At 40.5% G+C, this 9,713-nt stretch overlaps 1 protein-coding gene across 3 annotated transcripts in view; it reads left to right on the top strand.

Moving 5' to 3' along the window:
* Positions 1–1,629: 1,629 nt before the first annotated feature.
* The window catches only part of LOC106586202 (STE20/SPS1-related proline-alanine-rich protein kinase), a 34,241-nt gene continuing 26,157 nt past the window's right edge, over positions 1,630–9,713 (top strand). Inside the window, exons 1-7 of one of the 3 annotated variants that reach the window (XM_014173211.2) lie at positions 1,630–2,148; positions 3,863–3,975; positions 4,375–4,483; positions 6,234–6,375; positions 8,415–8,470; positions 8,973–9,082; positions 9,175–9,276. In XM_014173211.2, the coding sequence (XP_014028686.1) occupies positions 2,043–2,148; positions 3,863–3,975; positions 4,375–4,483; positions 6,234–6,375; positions 8,415–8,470; positions 8,973–9,082; positions 9,175–9,276 (738 nt within the window). In that variant the 5' untranslated portion in view covers positions 1,630–2,042. The remainder of the gene's footprint in view (positions 2,149–3,862; positions 3,976–4,374; positions 4,484–6,233; positions 6,376–8,414; positions 8,471–8,972; positions 9,083–9,174; positions 9,277–9,713) is intronic. The other 2 variants (XM_014173209.2, XM_014173210.2) reach the window with 2 other exon arrangements.

Below are 9,713 nucleotides of genomic sequence, written 5' to 3'. Positions count from 1 at the left end.
TGTGGATTAGGTAATTATTTCCTCAATCCCATGCAGAATAATACGGTTAGGCTGTTGTTGATAGGCTAGCCAACTCATAATATATTCGTGTCCTGACTGTTCCTACCACGTTTTGGTTAGGCAAATGTCCCATTTATGAAATATCAGGCAAACGAACAGTGTCATCATGAATACTTGGTAAATCATGCCACCTACCGACCAGCACACTCATAGCAAAAGACACGTTATATTTTATTTATTTTATTTTTATTTCACCTTTATTTAACCAGGTAGGCCAGTTGAGAACAAGTTCTCATTTACAACTGCGACCTGGCCAAGATAAAGCAAAGCAGTGCGACACATACAACAACGAGTTACACATGGAGTAAAACAAACATACAGTCAATGATACAGTAGAAAAGTATATATACAGTGTGTGCAAATGAAGTAAGATTAGGGAGGAAGGCAATAAATAGGCCATAGTGGCGAAATAATTACAATTTAGCAAAAACACTGGAGTGATAGATGTGCAGAAGATGAATGTGCAAGTAGAGATACTGGGGTCAAAAGGAGCAAAAAAACTAAACAATATAGGGATGAGGTAGTTGGGTGGGCTATTTACAGATGGGCTATTTATAGGTGCAATGATCTATCTGTAAGCTGCTCTGACAGCTGATGCTTAAAGCTAGAGAGGGCGATATGAGTCTCCAGCTTCAGGGATTTTTGCCATTCGTTCCAGTCATTGGCAGCAGAGAACTGGAAGGAAAGGCGGCCAAAGGAGTTGGCTTTAGGGGTGACCAGTGAAATATACCTGCTGGAGCGCGTGCTACGGGTGGGTGCTGCTATGGTGACCAGTGAGTTGAGATAAGGTGGGGATTTACCTAGCAAAGACTTATAGATGACCTGGAGCCAGTGGGTTTGGCTACAGATATGTAGCGAGGGCCAGCCAACGAGAGCATACAGGTCGCAGTGGTGGGTAGTATATGGGGTTTTGGTGACAAAACGGATGGCACTGTAATAGACTGCATCCAATTTGATGAGTAGAGTGTTGGAGGCTATTTTGTAAATGATATCGCCGAAGTCAAGGATCGATAGGATAGTCAGTTTTACTAGGGTATGTTTGGCAGCATGAGTGAAGGATGCTTTGTTGCGAAATGGAAGACAATTCTAGATTTAACTTTGGATTGGAGATGCTTAATGTGAGTCTGGAAGGAGAGTTTACAGTCTAACCAGACACCTAAGTATTTGTAGTTGTTCACATATTCTAAGTCAGAACCGTCCAGAGTAGTGATGCTAGACGGGCTACCCCGGCCAAAACCTAACCCCAACGCTGGGCCAATTGTCAATGTCGATGTTATTATAGTATAAATTAATAGATAAGTGTAAATACATAGGCTAATTTACATTTAATAATTATGTTCATTTCATTTATATTCATTAAAAGGCAAACATTATTTTATTAGTGTAAGCAGTTTTCTCAAGAGTACATAAGTCTATATGGCCATGGTATGTGATTGAAGGTATAATATTGCCATCTAGTGGACATATTTGATTAGTGGTCACTGTGATCCTTTGTAGCAACTTTCATGATCCAGGATAGAATGTCACATCTTCATCACTGCGTGATCCAAAATAGATCTGCAACAAATCTAACATCCAGGCTAAACTGTAACCAAAGCTGAAATGCCGTAGTCTTAAAACAACTGAATTGGTTCAAATTAAGTTATTATCAAGTTATTAACAAATAATAGGCAATTTATTTTATTGATTCATTATTTTATTTGGCGACTACAAAAACAAAACGTTCACTTTTGGAATTGAAAATTGTTCTAAAAGGACCACATTTTATAGGCCTATCACAAATTCAAGTGCACGTTTTTGGACATGATTTTGCGTTCTAATTTAATTCCGCCTTTTTGTGGTGAAAGTTGCACGGTTATTTCCGGACATTTTCATCGCAGGCCGTAGTAATTCACCGCAGCAGCTGACACTTCTGTAGTCGGAGGTGAAGGTCTGAGGTCGCTAAGTAGCTCAGTAGCAGCAGCAGCAGCAGCAGCAGCATCATGGCGGAGCAAGGCGGATCTCCTGCTCCTGCCCAGAATCCGCAACCAGTGCTGACAATGAGCTGGCCAATTACCAGGGAGTCTTACGAGTTACAGGAAGTCATAGGTTAGTAGGCTACCTCTTGATATGATTATATTGTTTATATGTAATGTTTTGTCATGGATATGGCTTGGGCGGTTATCAGTGGTGAATGACGACGAGGGCCTACCGGCTTTTCCATATTCAATAGCGTCTCTGTAATGCTTTGCAATGCGGATGTTAACAACCGCAATTTGCTTGTTCTTGTAAGAGGAAACCACTTTTTTCATCACATAGAGAGATATTTATAGTCACGGTAAATTTGTATGTATATGGGTAGAAATGCCATTTCACGTAAATGCGTTTTTAATGCAGTCGATTTCTTCTATGCCGAACGATGCTCAATTATGGCACGTGTCCACTAGGCTATATTGTAATAGATGTATATATGTATACATATCGATCATCTGAATGAAAATCTCATGTAATGTCTTGATCATGCACCTGCAGTCCTCACGGGAATGGCATGGTGTCGTTGACTAGAGCTGGGATATTCAATTGCATGCCAACTCTGAAGTTAGACAGAGGGTCTACTCTTACATCAAAAGTCACATTTTATTATGAATAGGCCTTTTGTGATGATTTATGATGAGTATTGTTATTTGGTTATGCAACATTTTTGCCTACTTATAAGAAAACATAGTTGTCACAGATTAGTGACTGCTCTGGACAATAAATCACAAACAGCCCATTCGAGTCAATTTTATTATGATTGTTGTAAAAAGAATTCAATACATTTGAATATACTGCCTTGCCTCACCAAGCACCGTTATAAATGTTAGTGAGCCTATAGGAGAAGGAAGCACTATGATCATTTCTTATTCTATAATCGATAGCAAAATCATTACAGTGGAAAGGAATGTTTCGTTTATTGTTTCAGCACATCAGTCAAGTTTCGTAGGTCATCGAGGTTTATGTGCACTTCTATTAGGTTACATCAAGGAGTTATAGAACCGCTTACATTGTTACAGTACTGAGCTCACTCGCTGCTGGTCAGCATTACTCCCCACACCCTCTCTCTACTGGCGTTAACATCACACTTCATTTGGTAGGCCTATAATGCACTTATTCACGGTCATTTCCCAAATGCTTAAGTTTTTTTTTGCTCGTTTAAGAATTCGGTCACGTGCAAACTGTGGGAGACATTTGGATCTGTCTAATTAGCTTTCGTCCAGAGGGATGAATATAAATTTTGCATATAGATGAGCTGACACTGACAGCTAAAGAAAACCGAATCAGTGCTGATAAGGGATAGCATTACTACAGCTAAGAGCTGCTGTGGCTAGTTAGTCATCTGTCCCGTGCATATAATCAACTGTTGAGCGTGTTGATCTCCTCTCATCCTTACCTGTCACCAGCAGTTGGCATGGTATGTACTGTGTTACACTCTTAGTACAACATAACTATAGCTTAGCATTGCCTGGTTCTTCACTAAACCCCTCTTCTCAAAGTTGTCTTGGATACACTGACTGTTATGCATAGGAATTGAACATAGGATTGGAAAATAGGTTTGCACATACTGTATTGGTGCAATGGTGCTCTGAATTGTTGTTTCAGTCACATTATTTATCATTTAAATGTCACAAAAAGGGCTAAATATCCCAAACAGACCAACAATGATCCTGCATGTGTAAATGATCCCTTACGCTTTTCACCTTGGTCACTTTTGATGTTACTCTATTGTCCTGTACTGTCTCCTGTCCTGGTTCTTAATTGCACCTCTATTTGTCTGTGATTCCAGGCAGCGGGGCCACAGCCGTGGTGCAGGCTGCCCTCTGCACCCCCAGACAGGAACGCGTGGCCATAAAGAGAATAAACCTGGAGAAATGCCAGACCAGCATGGATGAGCTATTGGTGAGCGTAACAATAAATAAAGGCTATATTTTCATTGTGTGTGTCCACAGTGCCTCTGGCCTTCTCTGGCCCACACTTTCCTGATTTGAGCAGTAATTTTACTTTGGTATTCTCTCTTGTGTGTGGGTGCGTGTGCGTGCGTGTGTGTGTGTACTAGAGGCTAAGCAGGATCTGTGAGGGCTGTGCTACACTAAAGTGTCCATTTGAATAAGAAATTAGTATTTGTTGACATTATTTGGTAAACTATTACTTTGTATATTTGGAAAATCATTCGCAGTCATTTATCTGACATCTTTAGTGAAATAAATGACAAATGAACAATCCTCGTTATAAGAAAGGTTGTCAAAAGTTGTTGACTTTATTTTGTCTCATGTGTGCCTCTTTCCTCTTAAACAATAGAAAGAAATTCAAGCCATGAGCCAATGCAACCATCCAAATGTTGTCACCTACTACACCTCGTTTGTGGTAAAGGATGAACTTTGGTTAGTCATGAAACTTCTGAGTGGAGGTAAGCTTTTACCTTCAAAATATAGCTGCCATCTCTTTTTTTACTTCCACACTAAACCTTGAAAGTGGCCATAATAACATAACACATAAACACTGTTATGGACTACATTGTGAGTCCTTTCATATGTCGTGACATTGATCTCATCAAATGTCAACAAGCAATTGCCCATCCTTTGGACCAGTTTACTGTAGACCTATGTGCAGTGGCATCCCACCATGTAAATGGCTGGGATGAATATTGAAGATGGTACAGTTGAAGTCGGAAGTTTACATACACTTAGGTTGGAGTCATTAAAAGTCGTTTTCAACCACTACACAAATTTCTTGTTAACAAACTATAGTTTTGGCAAGTTGGTTAGGACATCTACTTTGTGCATGCCACGTAATCTTTCCAACAATTGTTTACAGACAGATTATTTCACTTATAATTCACTGTATCACAATTCCAGTGGGTCAGACGTTTACATACACTAAGTTTACTGTGCACTAAGTTGACTGTGCCATGGCTTTAGAAGCTTCTGATAGGCTAATTGACATCATTTGAGTCAATTGGAGGGGTACCTGTGGATGTATTTCAAGGTCTACCTTCAAAGTACCTCTTTGCTTGACATCATGGGAAAATCAAAAGAAATCAGAACAACAGCAAAGGACCTTGTGAAGATGCTGGAGGAAGCAGGTACAAAAGTATCTATATCCACAGTAAAACGAGTCCTGTATCGACATAACATGAAAGTCCGCTCAGCGAGGAAGAAGCCGCTGCTCCAAAACCGCCATAAAAAAGACAGACTACGGTTTGCAACTGCACATGGGGACAAAGATCGTACTTTTTGGAGAAATGTCCTCTGGTCTGATGATACAAAAATAGAACTGTTTGCCCATAGTGACCATTGTTATGTTTGGAGGAAAAAGGGGGAGGCTTGCAAGCCGTAGAACACCATCCCAACCGTGAAGCACGGGGTGGCAGCATCATGTTGGGGGGGGGGGCTTTGCTGCAGGAGGGACTGGTGCACTTCACAAAATAGATGGCATCATGAGGATGGAAATTATGTGGATATATTGAAGCAACATCTCAAGACATCAGTCAGGATGTTAAAGCTTGGTCGCAAATGGGTCTTCCAAATGGACAATAACCCCAAGCATACTTCCAAAATTGTGGCAAAATGGCTTAAGGACAACAAAGTCAAGGTATTGGAGTGACTATCACAAAGCCCCGACCTCAATCCCATAGAAAATGTGTGGGCAGAACTGGAAAAGGCGTGTGAGAGCAAGGAGGCCTACCAACCTGACTCAGTTACACCAGCTCTGTTAGGAGGAATGGGCCAAAATTTGGCCAACTTATTGTGGGAAGCTTATGGAAAGCTACCCTAAACGTTGACCCAAGTTAAACAATTTAAAGGCAATGCTACCAAATACTAATTGAGTGTATGTAAACTTCTGACCCACTGGGAATGTGATTAAAGAAATAAAAGCTGAAATAAATCATTCTCTCTACTATTATTCTGACATTTCACATTCACCAAATAAAGTGGTGATCCTAAGTGACCTAAGACAGGGAATTTCTACTAGGATTAAATGTCAGGAATTGTGAAAACTGAGTTTAAATGTATTTGGCTAAGGTGTATGTAAACTTCCAACTTCAACTGTAACAATCTTGCTTAAGGCAGAATGATTAAATGGAATAGTTGACATGTAATGACATATCAGCCTTGGGCATTGTGGGCACTCTGTTTTTCTGTCTGCTTCCTCTTTAGGATCCATGTTGGATATAATAAAGCATACATTTAGCAAAGGAGAGCACAAAAATGGAGTCCTTGATGAGCTCATCATTGCAACCATACTGAAAGAGGTCCTTGAGGGACTGGACTACCTGCACAGAAATGGACAGATTCACAGGTAAGATACCCTGGAGTTTGAAACATTAATATATATATACAGTGAGGGAAAGAAGTATTTGATCCCCTGCTGATTTTGTACGTTTGCCCACTGACAAAGAAATGATCAGTCTATAATTTTAATGGTAGGTTTATTTGAACAGTGAGAGACAGAATAACAACAAAAAAATCCAGAAAAACGCATGTCAAAATGTTATAAAATGATTTGCATTTTAATGAGGGATATAAGTATTTGACCCCTCTGCAAAACATGACTTAGTACTTGGTGGCAAAACCCTTGTTGGCAATCAGAGGTCAGATGTTGCTTGTAGTTGGCCACCATGTTTGCACACATCTCAGGAGGGATTTTGTCCCACTCCTCTTTGCAGATATTCTCCAAGTCATTAAGGTTTCGAGGCTGACGTTTGGCAACTCGAACCTTCAGCTCCCTCCACAGATTTTCTATGGGATTAAGGTCTGGAGACTGGCTAGGCCACTCCAGGACCTTAATGTGCTTCTTCTTGAGCCACTCCTTTGTTGCCTTGGCCGTGTGTTTTGGGTCATTGTCATGCAGGAATACCCATCCACGACCCATTTTCAATGCCCTGGCTGAGGGAAGGAGGTTCTCACCCAAGATTTGATGGTACATGGCCCTGTCCATCGTCCCTTTGATGCGGTGAAGTTGTCCTGTCCCCTTAGCAGAAAAACACCCCCAAAGCATAATGTTTCCACCTCCATGTTTGACGGTGGGGATGGTATTCTTGGGGTCATAGGCAGCATTCCTCCTCCTCCAAACACGTTGAGTTGAGTTGATGCCAAGTGCTCCATTTTGGTCTCATCTGACCACAACACTTTCACCCAGTTGTCCTCTGAATCATTCAGATGTTCATTGGCAAACTTCAGACGGGCATGTATATGTGCATTCTTGAGCAGGGGGACCTTGCGGGCACTGCAGGATTTCAGTCCTTCACGGCGTAGTGTGTTACCAATTGTTTTCTTAGTGACTATGGTCCCAGCTGCCTTGAGATCATTGACAAGATCCTCCCGTGTAGTTCTGGGCTGATTCCTCACCGTTCTCATGATCATTGCAACTCCACGAGGTGAGATCTTGCATGGAGCCCCAGGCCGAGGGAGATTGACAGTTCTTTTGTGTTTCTTCCATTTGCGAATAGTCGCACCAAATGTTGTCACCTTCTCACCAAGCTGCTTGGCGATGGTCTTGTAGCCCATTCCAGCCTTGTGTAGGTCTACAATCTTGTCCCTGACATCCTTGGAGAGCTCTTTGGTCTTGGCCATGGTGGAGAGTTTGGAATCTGATTGATTGATTGCTTCTGTGGACATGTGTCTTTTATACAGGTAACAAATTGAGATTATGAGCACTCCCTTTAAGAGCGTGCTCCTAATCTCAGCTCGTTACCTGTATAAAAGACACCTGGGAGCCAGAAATCTTTCTGATTGAGAGGGGGTCAAATACCCTCATTAAAATGCAAATCAATTTATAACATTTTTAACATGCGTTTTTCAGGATTTCTTTGTTGTTATTCTGTCTCTCACTGTTCAAATAAACTTACCATTAAAATTATAGACTGATAATTTCTTTGTCAGTGGGCAAACGTACAAAATCAGCAGGGGATCGAATACTTTTTTCCCTCACTGTATATATATATATATATGTATGTGTGTGTGTGTGTGTGTGTGTGTATATATATTTTTTAAAGTAAGATCGAATATAAAAGTTCCAAAATATGAATCTATAAAATGTAATCTAGGATTTACATAGTGTTAGATAAATTGTGTTGACTATTCTGTTTCAATGTAATTTTTGGACATAAATTGTTTGAACTTGTGTTGTTTGAACTTCCCTTTGATCACACATAGGTTGTGTTTTTTTTACTTGCCTGAATGTCAAGGTCATAAAAAACAAAACCACTATTACCCCCTTGGTCTGTGTTCCAAATGACAGCAGGCTGCAAAACAAATGTACACACATGGATGCAATCGATGCTGCCCCACTTACATAGATATACTGTTTTTGCTGTGTGTGTTTGTGTGTGACTTCAGGGATGTGAAGGCTGGGAACATCCTGTTGGGAGAGGACGGCTCTGTTCAGATTGCAGGTGTGTGAGTAATGTCACTATTTCACCCCATCTTCACCTGTCACATTCTGTTCTCACAGCTCGCTCACTGCCACAATTATATATATATATAACAGCATAATAGACAAAACGCCAGACTTCACCAATTAAAAGTAGGCGTAGACTTGTAAAATGGCAAAGATGAATATAGTTTTTTAAGCTAGCGAAATCATGGTAGCTTAGAATATTTACTGAATAACATTAACATAAAAGGAGTCAAACAGGATCCCCCATCATAAATCACAAGAGGCCACGGTCTCTGTCATATAGCTGGATGACCTTTAGCCAACAAACACTCGAAAGAAACTCTTTCTAACATGAATGCAACGGAAGATCTTGAGTGTGCACAGTTTGTATAAGGTGGAGAACATGAAATAGTTGTGAAAATACTGCATAGCATTAATATATTCCTTTCTATAAGATGTTAATTAGGTATAACATTACATCAATGCATTTCATGTGAATTGGACATATTTCCCAATAGATTTTGGAGTTAGTGCCTTTTTGGCCACTGGAGGAGATATGACCAGAAACAAAGTACGGAAGACCTTTGTGGGCACACCATGTTGGATGGCTCCTGAAGTAATGGAACAGGTGAGACTGTCTTGTGGCCAGTTTTAGTAACATCTACTAGCTGTTTTCACATAGACTGTACAATACTAACAGTAGTGCTGCTATGCCCACAGGTACGAGGCTATGATTTCAAAGCAGACATTTGGAGTTTTGGAATCACTGCCATAGAGTTGGCCACAGGGTCTGCACCTTACCACCGATACCCACCCATGAAGGTGAGCCTGCTCACTGTATATCACTGTCAGAGCAGCTCACAGATTACTGAACCTGTACACAGCCCATCTATAATTTAGCCCAAACAACTACCTCCTCCCCTACTGTATTTATTTATTTATTTTGCTCCTTTGCACCCCATTATTTTGATTTCTACTTTGCACTTTCTTCCACTGCAAATCTACCATTCCAGTGTTTTACTTGCTATATTGTATTTACTTTGCCACCATGGCCTTTTTTGCCTTTACCTCCCTTATCTCACCTCATTTGCTCACATTGTATATAGACTTATTTTCTACTGTATTATTGACTGTAGGTTTGTTTTACTCCATGTGTAACTCTGTGTTGTTGTATGTGTCAAACTGCTTTGCTTTATCTTGGCCAGGTCGCAATTGTAAATGAGAACTTGTTCTCAACTTGCCTACCTGGTTAAATAAAG

This window comes from Salmo salar, chromosome ssa25, assembly GCF_905237065.1.
Source record: "Salmo salar chromosome ssa25, Ssal_v3.1, whole genome shotgun sequence".
Lineage (NCBI taxonomy): Eukaryota > Metazoa > Chordata > Actinopteri > Salmoniformes > Salmonidae > Salmo > Salmo salar.
Note: the sequence above shows the minus strand (reverse complement) of the source record. Positions and strands in the feature narration are given on the sequence as shown.